The 20,344-nt window shown below is 39.4% G+C and overlaps 2 protein-coding genes across 26 annotated transcripts in view; one reads left to right on the top strand and one right to left on the bottom strand.

The window, feature by feature from the left end:
- Nucleotides 1-3,510, top strand: part of CUL1 (cullin 1) — a 52,540-nt gene extending 49,030 nt beyond the window's left edge. For all 6 annotated transcript variants that reach the window (XM_021546263.3, XM_085573415.1, XM_085573414.1 and 3 more), the window contains 3 exons: nucleotides 973-1,078; nucleotides 1,819-1,932; nucleotides 2,877-3,510. In XM_021546263.3, the coding sequence (XP_021401938.1) occupies nucleotides 973-1,078; nucleotides 1,819-1,932; nucleotides 2,877-2,957 (301 nt within the window). In that variant the 3' untranslated portion in view covers nucleotides 2,958-3,510. The remainder of the gene's footprint in view (nucleotides 1-972; nucleotides 1,079-1,818; nucleotides 1,933-2,876) is intronic.
- A 1,913-nt stretch (nucleotides 3,511-5,423) lies between these two features.
- The window catches only part of EZH2 (enhancer of zeste 2 polycomb repressive complex 2 subunit), a 51,081-nt gene continuing 36,160 nt past the window's right edge, over nucleotides 5,424-20,344 (bottom strand). For 19 of the 20 annotated variants that reach the window (XM_085573429.1, XM_085573424.1, XM_085573432.1 and 16 more), the window contains 12 exons: nucleotides 18,871-18,962; nucleotides 17,699-17,939; nucleotides 17,116-17,285; nucleotides 16,642-16,736; nucleotides 10,943-10,983; nucleotides 9,752-9,877; nucleotides 9,187-9,365; nucleotides 8,252-8,347; nucleotides 7,547-7,628; nucleotides 6,684-6,764; nucleotides 6,487-6,571; nucleotides 5,424-5,753 (listed from right to left, as the gene is read on the bottom strand). In XM_085573429.1, the coding sequence (XP_085429555.1) occupies nucleotides 5,693-5,753; nucleotides 6,487-6,571; nucleotides 6,684-6,764; nucleotides 7,547-7,628; nucleotides 8,252-8,347; nucleotides 9,187-9,365; nucleotides 9,752-9,877; nucleotides 10,943-10,983; nucleotides 16,642-16,736; nucleotides 17,116-17,285; nucleotides 17,699-17,939; nucleotides 18,871-18,962 (1,349 nt within the window). In that variant the 3' untranslated portion in view covers nucleotides 5,424-5,692. Of the gene's footprint in view, nucleotides 5,754-6,486; nucleotides 6,572-6,683; nucleotides 6,814-7,546; nucleotides 7,629-8,251; nucleotides 8,348-9,186; nucleotides 9,366-9,751; nucleotides 9,878-10,942; nucleotides 10,984-16,641; nucleotides 16,737-17,115; nucleotides 17,286-17,698; nucleotides 17,940-18,870; nucleotides 18,963-20,344 lie in introns of all 20 variants that reach the window. The other variant, XR_014953309.1, reaches the window with a different exon arrangement.

Raw genomic sequence — 20,344 nt, 5'->3', positions numbered from 1 at the left:
TCAGTAGATTTTATTACTTACTTTAAACAGTTGTGCATTTTAAGCTGTTTACAGCACTGTGGTACTTTTTATCATGCTTGCCAGAGCATAGATATAAACACACATAAATTCAGTGAGGAGTTCAGTACTTCCCAAAGATAAGATCTCATGTGAAAGAAACATTTTAAAACCTTTCCTTATACCTCAACTCACACTTTATCTCATCTCTGTCCCCCTTTACCAAATTAAAGGTTTGAGAATTCATGGTCTGTTGCATTAATGCAGTGATGGAAACAGCTCAGTGTTGCTGCACTGTGCAGCAGCTTGTTCCCAATTTATGATGGAGAACACTGTGCTAAATAAATAACAGATCTCCTCGGTGCAGCTAACAGGTCTGAGCAGAGCCCTGTGCTCCCTGGTGCTCCGATGCTGAGGTTTGCTTCCCACTTGTGACAGAGGACCTTGTCTTGAGTGGCCACATGTGGCAGTGGGCTCACCTCAGCACAGCTGTCAGTGCCAGGGAGTGTGTGAAAGAAAAGCAGAGCTCAGAACACAGAACAAACAGGTTTCTCCACATTATGTTCAGAATCCAGTCTGTAAATTAGAAAGGTGATTCTGCTTACATTGACTTTTTGTCCCCTTCACTGATTCCAAGCTTCTTACTACACACAATAATATTTTGAATACAGTGTAACTGTACAGTGCTAGTTACACAGATCATTAGGATGGATTCAGTAAGCTGTGAGATGCATTGACACCCACCAGAAAGGTATTTTGTTTCCTTGGTTGGTTGTGGGCATTCTTTATTTTTATTTTAATTTTTTTTAACTTGAATAAGAGCATCTAAGTTTTCAGAAGAGCCAAAGTCCTGTATTGTTGTAATTATGGTGCTGTGGCTTTTATTTTGGAGTTGGGTTTTGTTTGGAGTTTTTTCTGTGTTTCTTAGGTTTTTAAACAGTCTAATTGTTCATTAACTTATGCTTTTCTTTACAGCAAAAAATTAAGGGTAAACATCAATGTGCCAATGAAGACTGAACAGAAGCAGGAGCAAGAAACTACACACAAAAATATAGAGGAAGACAGAAAACTACTGATTCAGGTGAGTTTTATTGCAGAATGCTGTCATGGACTCAGAATCACATCTTTGTAATCATTTAATTACACTTACTTCAGGGTTTTCCTAATTTTTAGTAGAAGACAACATGCTCTAACTACATTAGAGTTCAAAAAATGTATTTTAAATATTGTTAAAGGTGATTTGAGTCTATAGTAGAAACTGGAGGAAGGTACTTCTACAGACAGGACGTTTTCATTCACATTGTTCTAACCTGATGTTGTTGAGTGTTTGGGTTCCTTGGATACATGTTCACCAGACCTTGTCCTGGGTGAAAACTGAATAATATAAAAATAGTAATACAGGTAGTATAAAATCAACAATGGTTTTATATTAGTTCATTTGGAATCCACTTGAGAGGCCGTGAGAGGAAATACAGTTGTACAGTAAGACAGTGTCACAGTAAAGTTAAATATATAAAGAAAGCTTTTTGCTACACAAGTAGTTTGGTGTGGCTCTTGTTACCAGTTGGTGCTTTTATTATTATGATTGACTGACTGTAAGCACAGTTCTAAAAATTCATGAGTCAAAACCACTTCTGATGACTGTGTGCTGTGGAGACTCTGAGTTCCTGAAGTCTGTGTGAGTAGCTGACACTCGTGGGCAAGCTTCTCCCCGTCTGCTGCTCGAGTTGGTTGTGGTGGTGATCTAGGGGAGTTAAATGGCTTTACACAGAGGGACAAGTACTTTGCTCCTAAACACACCTTCCCAACTTTGCTGTGCAGGCTGCTATTGTGAGAATCATGAAAATGAGGAAAGTTTTAAAACACCAGCAACTGCTTGGAGAAGTGCTAACACAGCTGTCCTCAAGGTTCAAGCCACGAGTTCCTGTAATTAAGGTATGTGAGACCTGCATCTCTGAACCTGGATTCCAGGAGGTGAGGATATATACGCAGACAAAACACATGCTTCTGAATTAAAAAGGAAAGCTAAGGAGATGGTGAATTAAAAAGGAAAGCTAAGGAGGTGGGACAGATTTCTTTTTTAGTTGCAAGTAGGAAATATTTAAACCAGAAATACTGCACTTCTTTTAGGGTACTCTTCATGTTTCACATTGTTGGCAGTGGTGGTAAAATAGTAGCTGGATTGCATCTTTTGACATCAGTATCAGCTTGCCCTTGTTCCAGGTTTTCCTTTTGTTCCTTCTTTCCTAGTTGTGGAACAACAGTCAGCCCTGGGATTAGCATGATAAAAGTTTCCTGCTTTCCTTTACAGTAAAAATGTTGGGGAAGGGGGCATTGTATTTCATTATTTACTCATAATTATATTGATTATATTATTAATTAATGTATATTAATTTCTTCATCAGTTTGTTTTAGTGAGCTCACCAGAAGTTTTCATATCCACAACCAATGGGTAGGTGAGGCAAAGGACAGGCAGTGAGAGCAGTTGCATAAACTGGCATTGCCAGTGCTGGCAGTGACACAGACAGCTCCTCACTGCTGCTGCTCTCTTTCTTGACCTTACACAAACTCTGCATCTTGGTGTAATTCTTTATTTGGTGTCTTACTATGAAGTTGCTCAACATACTGATGATCTCCCAGCCACACCCCTGGAATGGTGTCCAGTAAGTGTAATTCAGTTTAGTGGATTAGCAAAGCCTTCTGCTTGGATGTGGTCAGAAAGAGAAGAGTGAACTGCTGTGGTTTGCATCCTTTGCCTATTCCCGTCTTCTGCTTGGCAGGGAACTCCCTCGGGGGTCAAAATCAAAGTTTGGAGCAACCCCAGAGAGGGCTTTTATGCCCATGTCCCACAGCTTACCTCTGCTCTGTTCCTCCCACAGAAATGCATCGACATCCTCATTGAGAAGGAGTACTTGGAACGTGTAGATGGTGAGAAGGACACCTACAGTTACTTGGCTTAGCATTTTTATTAGCAATTACCTGACTGTGTGACACTCAGCAAGTAGGTATGTGATGGAAAGAATGAAAGCGACAGAACTTCATAGCAGCCACCCTGCTGCCATTTGGACCTCCCTTTTTAATGACTGAGACCAGGACTCCATCAGCCAGTCTCAGATTTACATCAGAACTGCTCAGGATTGATACATTTCAAGTATGTAAATATGGACACCAATGCCATTTAACCTAATTTAAGAACAGAAAGGAATCAGACCCTTCTCATTTAAGGGTTGCATGCTACTGCATTTAAATCAATACATTGGCTATATGATAAACAGCTGCCATCACAGGCAGCACTTATACATGTTGGCAGCACTTGGAGAGCGAGTCTGAATGGACCCATGTGTAATCTGCTATGAAAAACCATTTGTATAGTGTGTTTCATTTTTTAATGTGTGATAAATAATAAAAACAAATTAAAAGATTTCTGTACAAGTTGCATTTGGTTTTATTGTTTTAAGTTTCATGAATTATCTTTCTAAATGTAAATAAAAGGTATAATGGTTATGAAAGCTATTAGGAATTCGTTTTGCTTTTCCTCCCCATTTTCTGGTGCGTTAAGAATATTTTCTTCTCTGAAGATACTGTCATCTATCATTATCTGTGCATGTTATTTCTTTTTGAAGAGGAAATGTCTGCACTTTGAAAATAAATTTGTGATGATTTCACAAGATATGCAGAACAGAAAATACTCAGAATGTATGTGGCAATGCTTGGTCATCTGAAATTGGAACCTGTTTTAACATTGCTCATTGTGCTATGAAGTGCATCCCACTTGCATAAATGCTGCCTAGAATAAAGGAGGTTTAGGCTGCCCATTTCTTTGACTGGAGCAGGAAATTGGGTGTGTTCCTGAAGAACAATTCCCATTAAATGCAACCTGGGATGGGAATTAAAATACTTTCAAGTGTTACTACACATAGCTTGATTGAGCAGGCCTCATTCCATTCTTCTCACAACATTTTATGAAATTAGTATTGGCTTTCCATATGCTACAAGCAAAATGCTGCCATCCTCACAGGTCTTACTTTTGGTAATCTATATTTTCTAATCTTGATCGTGGAAAGAACTTAAGGTCTATAGCCATTTTACCCTGTATCAAAACTGATTTTATTTAGTTTCTTTTCACAGGAAAAATAGCCAGTTTTTTTTGTTACTAATGTTTCTCTTGACAGAAACTAATGGTTACAGTTTAACTCTGGGTTAAAAACAAAACTTGAGCAGTACTAGAAGGGAGGGGATTTTGTATGTTTGGTATTTCTGTTCTGAAAGAGCTAAAGACTGCCATTAGGGGCAATAGAAGCATCTTGCTGCTCACAGTTGCTTTTGGAAGTTTAGAAGAATGGAGCTGGTGATGTTGCTTAATTATTTTTATTTTTTTCCTAAGATGCTGGTTTGGTTTAGTGAACCCTTCTTGCAGAAAGTTCAGAGCTAATAAATTTCTTTGGCAGGATCTGTGTGCCATGATGACAAAGAAGCAGCCTGAACTCCTTTCTTAGTTGGAAGTCCAGAAATCACCTGCTCTGAGCTGCCTTTCGAAGCCCTTGGCTGGTTAAAGCAATGCTTTGTGTACTGTGCATCCTTCAGATCAGGAACTGTGCTCTACCTGAGCAGGGAGAAAATCAGGTTTTTACTTTTGAACTGTTCTTTTCCTTATGAACTCCTAGTTCTTACTTGAGCCACTACCAAGGCGTGGGCAGCTGCCTGCTCTACGTGGGAGTGTGGAAGCGGGAAGAGCTGAATTCAGGCCCAGGCTTGGAGCCCCCTCAGTGCAGCAGGTAAATGGTCACAGTGGATGGGATTTCATGAACTCAGTTTGGCAATAATGCCACCCTGTGCCTGCCTCCTACTCTGGCTGATTTGCCCAGAGCATTGTGTTCTACTTTGCAAGAGGCTGCACAGTTCGTAATCCACTAGCAAGAAATAAATGTGCTAGCACTGTACAGACATCTAGCTGCAATCTAAATGTTTCTGGATGAAATTTACACATTTCTCTTCTGCATCTCTTAACCTTTTAATATATGTGTAGTTACTGTTGTGTTCATCATTCAGTTTGTTGCTTTAGAGAAGCCACAGTAAGGGCACCTTTTACCACAGCTTCACCTTGAAAGTAGCGTTTGTCACAGAAATCACAGCTATTCTGGCAATTGTAGGAGTTTCTGGGCTGCAGCCATTACTCCAGAGAGCAGGGATGTAACTGCATGCTGAGGGAGCTGAGAAGCTGCAAGACTCCGCTTGTCTCACTTAGGCACTGCAGCACCACAATCACCCGACTGACATCTACACTGTTTCCATCTTTACGCTGATAATAAAGGTGACCCGAAGTAACAGGAGAAAAGTGTGGAGCTGCCTTTGCACAGAAGTTACAGTTTCAATTCACCTTGCTTTCAAGGGGCTGACACAAAATTTCAACTCGATTCCAATAAAAATGAAGAAGTTCAAGTATCCTTTATTCAAGGTTGAAAAATGTACCACACCACATTATTGCAAAAGTTCATAGGTACAAAACACTTTGCAGCTGGTGAGAAGGCAATAAAAAGTTGGTTTTTTTAAAATTTGTTACTATAAATTACTGTTACAGTACTTTGCAAATACAGAATTTCAAATTGCATCATATTTATTTTTCTAAAATTGCCCACAGTACTAGAAATTCCTGAAGATAAGGCAGCTGTTTGTTTAAAAGAAGAGGTAGCTGGTGTCAAGGGATTTCCATTTCTCTTTCAATGCCCACATACTTAAGGGCATCAGCTTGGCTATATCTGAAATTAAAAAAAAAATAACAAAATCACAAAGAAGTAGTGTCATGGAACATTTCAGCTTCATTATCCTGACAGAATGACACCGCAGCCTGGAATACTCAGATTTCCCATCATTTCTTCAACAGCTGGGGTGTTTCTTCCTTGTGTGAATTTGCAGGTGAATAGCACTGCTGACCCATTCAAGAAACTACTTTCAGAAGTGTTTGATCAAGAGGAGACAAATCATTAAAATTCCATACTTATTTACCTTGAATCTAGCAGTCCTGAAGTTAATTTTCAGGACTGGAAAGCAACTGCATCTCTCCAGGCTGACCTACACAGTATTGCCACTGGACAGCTTGCTTTTTGCCAAGTGAGATGATTGTAGAGGAAATAAGGACACATTCTTAGCAAGTACTTGTTTGTAGTAATTCTGAAATTTCATTCTCTGAAATGTTTGCCTATTTCTGAATGAGGGGGGAGTTAACTTGTACTGATACCTAGGTAACCCAACCACAGAAAGTCTGTCCCCATCTGTCACTACACTTTGCTTTATATGAGCTGCTTTTCCAAGCTTGCAGGCTCTTAACCAGCTGCATTAGTGCAATCAGTCTTGCTATGGCATCTGGCTTAACAAAACCAATGTGGGGAGAGCTGCTTCTCAGCTGCTGAGACCTGAGGCTGCAGGGGCCAGGCATAACTCTGAGCTGCACAGATACTGAAAGCTAATTCCATCTGAAATTCATCTACCCACCTGTAGTCAAAGAACAGTTCTTCACCAGTCTGAATGGCTCTTTTAGCAAATATTCCTATTCTGTGATCGCCATTAACCATCATAACTGTTTTAAAATAAATTAGGTATGTTAGTACAAATACTGAGAAAATGCATGCTAAAGAAATACGTCACAGTATTTCATACATTGATGAAAAGCAAGTAAATGAGAAACTTACCTTTTGCATAGCAGTTGGGATTTACTGAATGGTTTGCAAATCTAATTTTGTTGCCCTTGCGTGTTGCATCAACCACAAAATCTAGGGGGGTGGAAAAAACAACAAATCCCACAAATGATGGATGGGTCACCTACAAACACATTTTTGAGTTTAATACCTAGTGTGCTTGGATCTTAGCAGCTGAAGATGATAACTGCACAGCTTGCCCCATGGAAGAGCTGGCCCACCACTCTACAAGAGCTGAACTCTGCTTTTCCTTTACCTCCTGCCACAGTGGCATAGCGGCACCTTAGCTACCCATTGAAGCTTCTCTACCTTTATTCCACAAGGACAAGCTCTGTAAATATGCTGTCAACACTGACATAAAGCGGCAGGTTTTTTTTTCCTCATTTCAACTATTTTCTAGTATTTTCTACTTGACATAGTGCAGTCTGTATTTTTCTCTTCTAATGGCAGCAGCCACATACCACATATCTGTAGGTGGCTTTTTTTCCCCCAACACAATTCCCATCGTAACTTACTGCTGATTTAATTCAGTAAAATTACTTCAGACAACACCTGGCAAGCCTTTTACATTCTTTAGTCTACTTAATGTCTGCACATAATTTTACTCCATGAAGTTCTACTCCTCTTGTACAGTTGCTTGTGCAACAGGATCCATCACTACATCTAGCTGATGAACATTTAGAGAAAAAACCCCAAAGACTAACTATCAACAGGATGAATCCACACACTGATAGGGAAAGATGTGTGAAAAAAATGCTCGATGTTACCTGCTGTCTGTAGAAGAACAGGGCTGAACAAAATGCTAAGCATACATACTTTACTTGTACTGCCAAGGGTTGCAATTAGTGCATACATACCATTATTCAAGTTAAACAGAAAGCTGCACATGTATTTGTCGTACACTTTTCCTCTTCTGTCTGCCTCATCCTGAGAAATAATCTGAAAGAAACACCATTTGTAAAAGAGAGAAGAACTCTTTACATTGTGTAACCACAGCAACTTAATGTCAACCCCTCCCAGCCTTTTGAAAGACAGGTGGGAGTTTTTTATTCTCCGATTCAAAGTATTCCCAAACAAAGTGTTGTTTTCAGCAAGCATTCTGCACTTGCCAAACATCCATGCTTTGCTTTTAGCATAAATAAACTCTTTCAGAGCAGAAAAGCAAGAATTGCTTCTCCTCTCAAAATCAGGACTGCATACCAGACTCAGGTTTTATTGCTACAGAATACAGCTTAGCGAAAGCTCCTACTGACTTTCAGTACTATACTAAATAATTTGCCACCAAATTCCAAGCATGTCTGAACTGAAATTCCATCTAAGATAAAAAGGACATTCCAGCCTCTCCTTCTCACAAGAGCCTGTTCCAAAATTTTTGTGACATTCCAATTGTGTAGCTCCTGAGGTCTGAGCCTGTGACAGCAGTTGCAGCCTGTGACACTTGGTCAGCCACATGGCTCTGTCTGAACGTGATGCCAGGTTACAGACAATGGCATCCCATGGTTGGTCCCTGTCAATGCATAACTATACCAATTAAGCTCATATCCAGTCTTCTCCATCCTTACCTCACCACAGTATTCAGAGATGAATTCATTCTTCTGTACAGGATCTTTGATAAAAATCCCCCAGCCTGCCACATCTGAAGGTGCCAATAGTAAGTGCTGTGGAATAGAAAAAACAAGAAGTTTTGATATATCTGGCTTAGACTTGACTTCAGGGTTTTTTTTTCATTTTGTTTTGTATCACTTAGTGAAATGTATAGGTTGGGATTCCAGGAGTGCAGACAAATCCAGAGTCTTCTAATGATTAAACACACACTAAAATTACAGCTTGTTGATCAGAAGATGTGTATAAAAGAAAATTGACCAACTGTTTGAAAGCTACTAAAAATTTTCATTTAATCACCCCAAGACACCATGAAATGAGGAGGTTACATAAAAAATCATTTACTAAAGATTTCAGCCTCAAAAGGTTTGCAGACAGAAGCCCACTACTCATTAGCTCAGTAATCAACTATTCTGTGAGAAGATGGTCCAGAGTAGAAATAAACTTTGGCTTATTGATTTATTTGCCAGAACTGAACAGGCTTTCAAAACTTTAGTAGACTGTACACAGGTTTATACCTTAGAATCAACAACTGAAGAAAGAAACAGCTTCTAGACTCTGGGATAAACTTCTTTATGCTGATCTGGGGAAAGATTGCTGAGGTCTTTAAAACAGCAGCCTATTTGCAATTAAGAAGCAAAGCCTGATGGGGAAAAGGAGATATTCTGCTGCCGTGGTGCACAGAAAACACTAATTGGTACGTGACAAAATGTAGATAGACTTAACAGCAGCACATGAGCAAGCTAACAAGTGGCAACTTCTTTCCTTACTGTATTGTTTGGTTTTTTGTTTTCCACTTTGACAGCATGAAGGCAAAGAAATTCCATTCTCTGGCTTGAAAATATAAGAACACCTCAAAACCCAGGCAGACACGCAGTTGTATAACCGGACATACTTTTTTGGATCCTCTCTGAATGCTGCAGTTCTTGCAAGAAACATTTTTGCTGTCCCAGTGGTCAGCTGCTCCACAAGTCAGGCAGAGGTCAGGATCACACTCACGGACAGCCAGGTAACAGGGACACTGCTTGGTGTTGCATTGTGCTTTACAGCGACACCCAGGAAAACGATTTTGGCCTACAAAGGAACAGGTGAAAAAGAAAATCAGCAAGTATGAAAAAATACAGTGTAAAATTAAGACTGTGCAAATTATAGCATATCAGAATATTGTAACACAGCCACTGATATCTGCATAGGACATTCAGGAATATTTGAATAACTCAATTTTAGGTCTGAAGGCGCTTTCTGATTTCATGCGATGGCCAGTTACAAGGGCCAAATTAAACTGAACATGCTCGCACTGATGGACACAATTTGCTGCTCCTGTAACTTGCCTGCAGCATGGACAGACTGGTTGTACAGATGGTGAGAGACAGTGAGAGAAGTTTATAGATAACTTTTAAGTGTTTTAAATGTTTAGAAGTTTATAGATAACTTTTAAGTGTTTTAAATATTTTACTTACATTCTGAGCTGCACTGACAAAACTTCTCACAGAAGTTTTGAGCAATTACACATGGACATGAGCTATCACAAGGCTGACGTGGGTGATCACATGGCTGATAGTTGTAAACGTGATTCGATGACCCATCTGAATAAAAATAGCAACATTTTGTAAAGTTGAAAGTTGCAAACAAACAATATACAGTTCCTCTCAGTCTAAGGCAGAAATTCCCTTTCAATCATTTAACTAAGAAAGCCCAAATATGAACAAAAAACCCAAACCCACAACAAGTGGGGTTAAAAACCCAAAAGACACAAAACCAGAACTGTAACATTAGTGAGGTGTTATGTGGAAAACTGAGAAACGAAACTACAATGGTGTAATTTCCTGTCTGAACATGTTTTGGAATAGCACTGATATTATTCAGCATAGTAAATTTGCTTAAATACTGAAAGCAATTTTTAATGTGGAACAACAGTCAACTTTGAAACAGGTAACACTGGCAATGTAATCCCATTATTATTATTACTATACCACTGTGCTTTCCCAAGTCAATTTTCCAGTACAGACAATGCTGAAGGCTTCTAGGGAAGAAAGGAACTACCAGGGACAAGTCTAGAACATTACCTATACAGTAGCTAGGAGAATTTGGTGCTATATAAATTATATTTGCTATTAATACACCTGAGCTTGTTTTGGGTTTGCATGAATTTGTAAATTTGTAAAAATGCTCAAGTTAATCAGCAACAAAAAATGAGAGAGACAAACTGATCAATTATTTATGTTGCTAGAAGTCCCAACTATTCTCAATAACTTTTGAGAGAACTATTTCTAAATTAAGCTGGCTTACAAAAAAAAAACCAAAAAACTTCTACTGCAGCTCCTATCCTTTATACCATTTTTACCAGTGCTTCAGTGAAGCCATACTGGAAAGATAGTAAACTCAGCCTTCTTTCCTTTTTATGGAATTATACAGAGCTCTTCCAGATATGTAAACCAAAGAGTACCTTTTGTCCCTACAAATATGTGTAAGCGAGAGTTTACATTTTTAATTTTCATTCCCCTAAAATTTCTAGCTCCCCACAGAACATACATAATGGCCTAACATTAAAAAGACAAATAACCAGGCCCCCCCACAAACAACCAAAACAAAAAAAAGCAATAGTAGAATCTTAAAAGTTCAGGACATAAATGGAATGGAAAGATGCTAACCCTTTTTCAGCTGTATCTTTCTGCAATGAGCAGCCCACAACCTGCAAAAACACAAAACAAACAAGAAGGTTGACAGGAACTCCTCCTGCAGTGGGCTGGGAAAGGCAGCTGCACTTGCACCCACACTTGACTTAAGATGGGAAAGTTTCTGGAGACATGAACACCTGCTAACTGCACATGAGTCAGAGGGGCTGCAGCAGAATCACCCTGTCCCAGTCTAGGGCTTGACAAGATCAGAGCTGTGCAGGCTGCTCCTCCCGCTCCCCACACCATTCCTCTAGTCCCAGGATTGCACAGATGAGCAGTCCCCACCCAGCCCAGCACAGAGATGCTTAAATTCAGATGCCCTTGAAGGAAACCCTGCCAAGAGCAGGCTGCTGGAGCTGCTTCTGGCAGGCAGGAGCAGCAGTGAAAGAAGGATACGGAGCTGCAGATCTGGAGGGCCACACCTCCTAAACAGGGGGTCAAAATGGGACAGCTGTTTGCTTCACAGGACTCGGCACCAGCACCACTCTGGTTGTTGCCTACAGATCACAGCCAGGTCCCACCCTTCACCTGAGGAGCTCCAAGTACTTGACAGGAGACAGTGTCTGCCTGGCACAGCCACACTGATGGGACATCAGTATTCCTTCTGGCTGGACACTTGTCCCCAGTTGTCCTGGCTGGTGGTGCTGCACTGAGCCTTTCCCATTCTGCTTCAAAGCCTACACCCCTTTCTCTGACGTCCTTACACTTTTCCTTCAGTGTCCCCTTTCTCAGGTAACTCAGCCAAGCATACCCTTTGCCAGAAGTGGTGCTCTTGTTGTGTGGTGGATTTTATTATTTGTGTTTGTGGCTTTGCTGTGGTTTTTTTTTAAGAGTAACATGCTTTTCGGTTAGCATTCACTATATTTGAAAGTTCTTGCAAGTTACATTTACCCCTTCATTTTGTATCCATTTCAAATTGCAAACTCTTTGGCCAGGGAATGTCAGCTATTCCATAAACAGTGTGTCAGAAACAATCAAGCAAAAACATCTGTCTGGACATTTAGTACCAAAAGAAAAACTAGACTTTTAATTTCAGTAGCCTTAAAGGAGAAATCAATTGTTTTATTTTTTTTCTTCAATTCTATGCATTTTAGTTACCACTTGTATATAGTGAACACACATAACAAAAAAATTAGACTAAGGATTTTCAAAGTTTATACTTCTTGGACTTCCTTAGTACATCACGTAACAGCATGAAGACAGTATGGGAGAAGCTTCATTCCCTGGCCAAAAAATACATTGCCAGCTGCATCAACAACCTCATTTTCCCTGCAGATTTACTGAGCTGCCCAAAACACTCATGAGCACAGGTACTAAAAGATCCCCAGCACAAAACACCTACAAAAGCTATTTTGCCTTTCACTGAATGCAACACTCCTCAGAAGTTTGCACTCTGAAAAAAATTCTCCCACTGTAACTACTTAAATGGGACTTTTTCACTGCTACTTCTTTCATAAAAGCATAGCAGCTTTTACTTCAACCAAATGGTGTGCAGCACCCTCCAACAGCTTCAGATAAATAAGATTCTCTATAAAATTGCCCTTCTACAGCCTAACTGTGAGATTTAACTCAGCAACCAATTTTCTTACAAGCACTGAAGGAGCCCATACAAGTTAGAAACCCACAAAAGCAGATTTGTGCAAGTAACTAAGACTAAGAGGAAGGAAGAAGCCCAGCATCACAGAGTACTGTAATAAATAGATGACATTCCTATTAAAAGTGATTCACTCTAGAAGAAAAGGCTACCAACATATATTTATGAATTATGAGACACTGACTCTGCAAGAAGACACTTCCCACATGCCTGAAAGGAGTGCAATTTTGACTTAAATTGCTCTAATGCACACCAAACTACTTTCTTTCTTGTCTACCTAGTGTTTGGAAAATGTAACATACCATATTTTTGAACAAGTCTTTCACAGAAACTTGTCTGTCACCCCAAGATAATAAGAACCTACTAGCACAGCAAACCCTTAAAAGCATTCTGTGGCCAGACTTCTTAAAATACTCTTTCATTAGCAAGTAGCTTCACTTTTTCTCCTAAGGTAAGCACTATCCTAATACTTTAAATGCACACAAATGTGCATACACATCAACAAAGCATTAATCGTAACAAGTCAAAGCAGAAGGAAAACTACAGGTGGTGGTCATAATGGGAAAGGCATCCATCTGCTCTGCCCCTCTTCTGGAGAGACTGGTGCCACAGGAGGGAGAGGGGGCTGGAGACACACAGTGGCAGCAGAACTGTGGGGAATGACAAGGCAACAGGAATCAGGCTGCCAACACTGACCAACTCGACAGGAGTTTTGACTGGCACAATCCAATAGTACTTCACTGCCTTGTAACTTCCAAAAACTGCCACAAAACATGCAAGTTCTTCTGGTTAGTGCACAAAGCTGGAGCCTGAGCAAGCACCATACTAAAGGCAGAGTCATTTTTGTATCTGCCCTATATAAATCTGCCATCTCAAACAGAAGCAAAAGGCAAGACTTGGTCCCATGCAGCAGGAAACAAAGGCAAGGAAAAGATGAAGTTGAGAAAGCAACTTGAAGCTTCATTATAAAAAGCCGACTGGAAACTGCATAGCAAGTTTCCAAGCAAGCTGGTGTATTTGTGCATCTGGTTGCAGGACAGGCAACTTAGAAAACAAGTGTTTCCAGAAGCATCACAATAGCAGTTGTCAAAGATATTGTTCTTCTCTCCTAACGACCTACTAGACTTCTAAACTTTGCCAGTGATTTTAGGCAGCAGCAGTGTCAGCCAACCTGGCACTAAAAACACTCTTTGGAAGAAACTGCTCCAGCATTTCTTGTTTTGCACAAGGATACTCTGCTATCAGAAAGAGCACTAAAAATTCAAAATACATGTAAATTATGTCAGATATGTAGTTGAGTCTTTGCAGTGTTTGATTTTCTGGCATCACTCAAAGACTTCAGTCTCCCAGATCATCTTATCCACAGCCTCCCCACCACTCCAAGACTCAGCCTTCCAACCAGGTAGCACATCTCATCTGTGCAAATGCCTCAGCTGCACCTTTTGCCTGATAACAGTGAGACTTTAAATCCATACAAAAAGGCATCCTGAACTCTTGGCAGAACTACATAAGCTATTCAAACACATGCAGTGAACAGCAGTCCAGCAGAAGGTAGGTACAGGAGGAAAATAAGAAAGGGAGGGGGAAAAATAATATATTTTCAAATAAAATTACTAAGTGGCCTCTGAATAGGGGATGAGGGAGAAGAAGAAAATCAAAATAAAGAAGCAGCTTTAGATGGCCTTAAAACCAGTACCAAAATAGAGGAAGGAGTGCTAATTAGTTAAAGCAAATTCAACTCAGCTCCTAGCAATGGAAGAAAAAAAACACATGAAAGAATGTACAGTACTGAAGTACACTCTCTCTCCAGCATACACTCCTGCTTTTCAGAATTCTTTCTTCATTAAGATTTTTTACTGGCTTCTATGCAAAGTACTCACTTCTCATCAAGGCAGAGTTTTCTCAAAATAACAGGTTAATCTGATACACAGGCCAGGCTCTGACACTGGTTCTCCAAAAAGCAACTATATTAGAAGCTGTCTTCTTCCACTGGTCAGCTTTATTACAGCTATCTTAACAAAAATGACACAGGAAGGAGGGAGACAAGACATTTCATTATCCAAGAGGGGTGCAGTCTTGCCAGCTCAGTACACCCATAGGGCACCAAGATGATATGGGAAATAGGCAAAGTCTTGCAAGAAAAGACTTTATCTGCTCTCAAATCACAAGAAGCCAGCAAAAGCAGCCTTTTGCTGCAGCTTTTCTCTCTGGTGATGCTGCTTTAGCTCAAAGCCACACACACACACATGGAAAACATGCAGACAGGTAAGAGTCCTGCAATAGAAAAGGGCAAAAGGAAAGGAAGGGCCTTCCTAGCTCCAAGACTGGATTTACTCTAAGAGTGAGTAAACTCAACTAAAAGAAAGGTAAGAAACAGAGGAAGATTTCCAGATTGCTGGCTGTGGGAGATCTTCAGAGTGCTCAGATTACAGCAGGATATAGGCAGGCTAAACTGCTTTCCTTTTTAAAAAGGCTACTGCCACAGAAGAATGGAAACAGCTTGATTGACACATATTCTGGGACATTATATTTGTAAAATTATCTCCTTCCTTCAATGAGAGTTTAAAGAAGTAAAGGGCATTTCAAAACTAAATCACTACCAAAAAAGTTTTTATATTGGCAGCTAATAAAAAAACAAATGAAGTCAAGAAACCCCATGCAATGGAGTGTGCTTTCATTTACTTGGGGGAAAAAAAAAACAAACCTCCTAAATGAAAAAAAGTCTGAGGAGTCCTCCAAAACAATGTCAGTCTGGTAATCGTACAATCCATTTCAGCAGCAAAAATACGTTTGAGCCTTTTAGCTGCTCTTTTAAATAGATGTAGTGGCACCATTTTTACAGCAATTTGTGTGAATCTGACAGCAAGCTAATTCTCAGCTACATATTCCAAACTTGCACCGTGGCTAATAATCTAAATTTAAACAGCCAAGCCCACCAAATGCCCAAACACTTGAAAACTGTGCCAAGAGCATTAAAATCAATAGCTTTTGCTGAGAACAAAATCTTTTCCAGATGCTCAATCTTTTCCCAGCTCACGTTGCCTGCCTCTACATTTTGCTACAAAGCAAAAATACTCTACTCCAAGTCAACAGGATCTTTGAACCAGTTCAGGAATTTCACTAGGCCTGGAAATAATAAATAGACAAGCTAAGACAGAAGCAAGAAGAATTGATGGGAGGAGAACTGGAAGGATAAACTTGAGGGAAAATAAGGGAAGCTAAAGGGAGAAATAGGAATTTATATGGGGAAAAGTGTACTTATTGCTTGCTAAAGAAACGGTTTTGCTAATTTTCAGTCAGCTTTTAATCTCCTATGTTCTTATCTCTCAGAATAAAAATAATCAGTGTAGAGCTGCATTCTCCAAACCTCAGAAGTCTCAAAGAAAAATGCATTTCACTGACAGACAGTAGCCACCAAGCTTTGCAATTTCAACAGAAATTGTGTCAAATAATCGTTGTGGCTCCAGAAAAGCATAATTCTGTTCTTCACTGCAGCTTCACTTCAAATAACAACTCGTTAACCTGGTTCTTAAGTTGGTGTTCTAGGTGCTAATGCAACTGGGGTGCTACAAAGGGATAGTTTCTCCTACAAAAAAAGGCAATCCTACTTGCTTGCTATCTGAAGCTTGCTAGAATACACCTTATCATTAAAAAAACATAAGCTTTAATTTTAAAATACCATATAATCATTATTCAATCCTATTGAAACACTTCTGAATTTAATGTTTATTGCTGTAAAAAATAATTATACCACACTATCTTGAATGTTGCAACAAGACGCATAGGTGATTTCTAATCTAAACAGAGTTTTGATTACTTGCATCAATACACCTACAGGAACCTGGCTGTTAAAGAGCTTAAAAAGAAAGCAAAGGGAAAGAAAAGAGGAAGGCTATAGTTGCCAATGCAGTAAGATTTTGTCTAAAACTAATACAACTTTTTTTTTTTTAATTGCTGCAACTTTTGGTTTTGGAAGCAAAAGAAGAACTGCACAACTTTTCCTCCAAAACATTTTCTGTTCTGATCCCCTGTATCTCCAATTTATTGTTATGCTAAGGGTATTTAGTAACAGATTTACCTGTGTTTCCTTTTCTTCTTTCTGGGAGGAGTATCAACATCTTCAGCAGGGACTGGTGCAATAATACTAGATTCCTTTACTCTAAACTCATACACCTAACAAGAGATACCATAACACATCCACGATAAATCTCTCACTAGTACAAAGTTGCTCATATTCTAAGTTAGTATGATTTCCTCCAACCAACAACTTACAGATTATATCCAGTCATAGTCTCTTTTCAATATATTTAAAGTTGATTATTTTTGTCATTTAAGAAGTGATACTCTAATTTAAACCTCCTGTAAATTTAACTTAAAAACAATTTTAAAACTAACTTTTATGTATTTGTGGTATGAATTCTGGACCATAGCATTCTTGGGAAAACCAAGAAAATTAATTACTTTTCCCTTTTAGTAATCAATACTGGTATTTGTATACTTTAGCTTTAAAAGTAAATCACTATGACTCTTAGCAAGTAGCTTCCCTTCTTACCTGTCTGCACGTTTTGGTCCCAATCAGTCTGGCAATTGCACAAAAGTTGTCATAGTAGGTGCCAATAAGAACTCTAAACATTGAAGCTTCTGCACCACTCCATTCCACGTTCTCTGGAGGCTCAATATTTGGCTTCATTTTTATTGGTGTTTGACACCTAGAATTTGCTTCTATAATAAATATTTGAGAGTAAGACTACATATTAAAATTTACATTACCCTTCACAATTTCAAATCATTAACTGCAGTTAAAAAAAAACCCAGGTTTTTTGTTGCAGTTTCCTAAGTGCCAGAAAAAACAAGCACTTTTCACATGCCTCTTACAGAAGCTAACAGTAGCTACTTAAATTAATGACCTACACATAAACTGAGACAATACAGACATTCTCTTACAGTTTGATTAAATTCATACTATTATTCTGTCTCTTCACTCAGTTCTATGCATTCTAAACACACATTTTCAAGGATTGTACGCCTCAACATGTTTTGGCTTTCTGTTGGTTTTGTTGCGTTGGTTTTTTTGTGGTTTTGGTTTTGTTCCATCCTCTCAAGCTCATGGAATAAGCAGCACCGACCAGCCTTACCAGAGGAACTGGATGTTTCGTCTTTCTTTTCTTCTTCCTCCTTATCGTTGTTTTCCCCGCCGGTTTCCGTGCCGGCCTCTCGATCGCTGTCCGTGTCCTTGGACTCCAGAACGTTGATGGTGGGCGTGCTGGGCCTGCTGGTGTTGTTGGGGAGCCGGCCCCTCCGGCGGCCACCGGGGCGCTTGGGCGGGGTCTTGATGCGCTCCGCCGTCAGGGCGGCCGCGAACTCCTTCGCGCCTTCCTGAACACAAAACATCACCATTTACAGCACGCCAGTCCAGACGTGGTTCCACTTGTGGGAGAACACCTTCTGCTTGCCTCCTGAGTAACTTCCCACTGTTGTTCAAAATTATTGTGTGCACCAAAGTTCCAATTAAAGGCACTCCAAACGTGAACACAAGTACTTTTGATGCTACCATGAAAAAAATCTACACTTACAAAGTATTCATGTCAGTACTTCGGTTCACCTTCTACTTTGGCTGCCAAGTGAAAAATAATTCAGTAGTAAATTTCTATTTCCCCTGATGATAGAAAAAAATTAGAATTTCCCACAGAGAACACCCATAAAAATACAAGAACTTTTCTTGCATACGGCACTTATACAATATGTGTTCTGCATTTTTTAAAATGCAAGCATTGGTAACTTGTTTTCTAGTGGAAAGGGGTATGATATAGTGTAGCAAGTTTTCAGATGGGAAAATTGCATAGTTTCTCATACTAAAAAATATAGGAGAATTATGAGAGAGATTTGAAATTATAGCACTCAAGATTTCACCTTATTAATTTCCACCCTATTGCTTCTTAAGAGCACAAGTCCCAGATGGAAGCAACCCTTGGCAAACTAAAAAACCTTTATAATTTTTAGTTGTGATATAATTTACAAGAGAGCAAAGTCTGCAGTTCCTTGACTAGATTGGACAGAATAGCAGCAACACCATTATTAGGTGATAGTAGTATTTCTTCCCTACAAATATCTCAGGCTACATCCACAATATTCCTACTTAAGATGATTGAAAGTTAAACATTTTTTCTCACAGCAGCTGATGGTAAAATACTTGACTTCAAATGACCCACAAGCAGATGTACTATCCTAGATCCAGCTGCCCTTAGTTAAGTATCCTGCTATACTGCAGCCAGCACTCAGTGAATTGTGACATATAAAATTATCTTACCAAATGTTGATAACAGTGAGGTCCACAAGGCTTATTATCTAATGCTGTTTCTGTATTCTTTCGCTTATAAGTATTGGGAGTTGCATGGAATGCTGTTGAATCAAAACATCACATTTTTAAGTTTTCATATAAAAATACATTGAATATGTAACCTCAAACTGTACCCAAAACACAAGGTTACCAAAACTTTACTAAAACAGAATAAAATACTAACAAATGAAATGAATAAATAAATAAATAATAAAATAAACCCCATGTAGTGACATATGACTTACCACTTAAATAAAGAGAAAGCACATAGGTAAGTTTCACATATCATGGAATGGTTTGAATTGGAAGGGACTTAAAAATCAACTCCTCTCTGCCATGGGCAGGGACATCTTCCACTAGACCAGGCTGATTAAACCCCATCTAGCCTGGCCTTGAACATTGTCAGGAATGAGGCAACCACAGCTTCTCTGGGCAACCAGTTCCAATGTCTCACTTCCCTCATAGTGAAGACATCAAACATAATGTTCCTTATATCAAACGTAAACCTATCCTCTTCCACTTGAAAGCCATTATGCCCATTTACACCAACAAAGAAAATCACTACATTTGTTTTATGTATCAAGGAAGATTTCGTACATCTCCATTTCCAACAAAAGAACAGACTTTACTTTGTTGTCATGTTAAACAGAATTACTCAGGGCCTCTCCTATTAATGATCACCTTTTCAATGTGTAAGGTTCAGTTGTTAAATTTCTATCCTGCCAAAAAATCCAACCCCATGCACACTTTGGAAAGGTAATAGGACCCACTTTACATTTTCATTGGTGAGAAGGACACATAAGCATTTTTGCTCTATTAGTTTATCAGCACTCCAGCTAAGCTGACAGGATCTAAGAATTCAGTTCCCAGCTGCAGGGTAAAAACAAGTTAGCATTGCACAGTCACTCTGGATAAGTGAGCCAAGTCTGCACCTTGGAGAAGTTCTGGTCCTGTATCTGAGGGACTCTGTACAGCTCTGTGAAAGCTGCAGAGCAGTGACTCAGAAAGGAGCAGAACTGGGTATGTTACACATGCAACACGAGCTCCTTGATAACAGGAGAGCCGAGTTTCCTATCCACTCTCTTTCCCAGAGCCAGCTCTCCTCCTGGGCAATTCCTGTATCCTAGCAGGGTGTTTTCAGGGAAACTGACTTTTCACAGTTTTCTGGAAGTCTTACAGAGACTGTATCCCTCACAGAGCTTTTCTGAAGCCTGGAAAACCTGCCACTAGACTCTCACCAAAATTCCTAATATAATGTGGGAGCATGAATGTATGAGCTTTTTGAGATACTATCATTAGCTTTCTGCAATTGTCTTTTTAAAAACAACTCATCTGTGCTCAAGGAAAAAATACTTTGGTTTTTGAGAGATATCAATAAATACTTTTTCCCCTCTAAATCTGTAAACAGTGGCATACAGAACTGCAAGGAACAAAAATGAAGAAT

This window comes from Lonchura striata, chromosome 2, assembly GCF_050655825.1.
Source record: "Lonchura striata isolate lonStrDom1 chromosome 2, ASM5065582v1, whole genome shotgun sequence".
NCBI classification, from domain to species: Eukaryota; Metazoa; Chordata; class Aves; order Passeriformes; family Estrildidae; genus Lonchura; species Lonchura striata.
The sequence above is the reverse complement of the archived record's forward strand: the minus strand, read 5'-3'. Positions and strand labels throughout refer to the sequence as shown.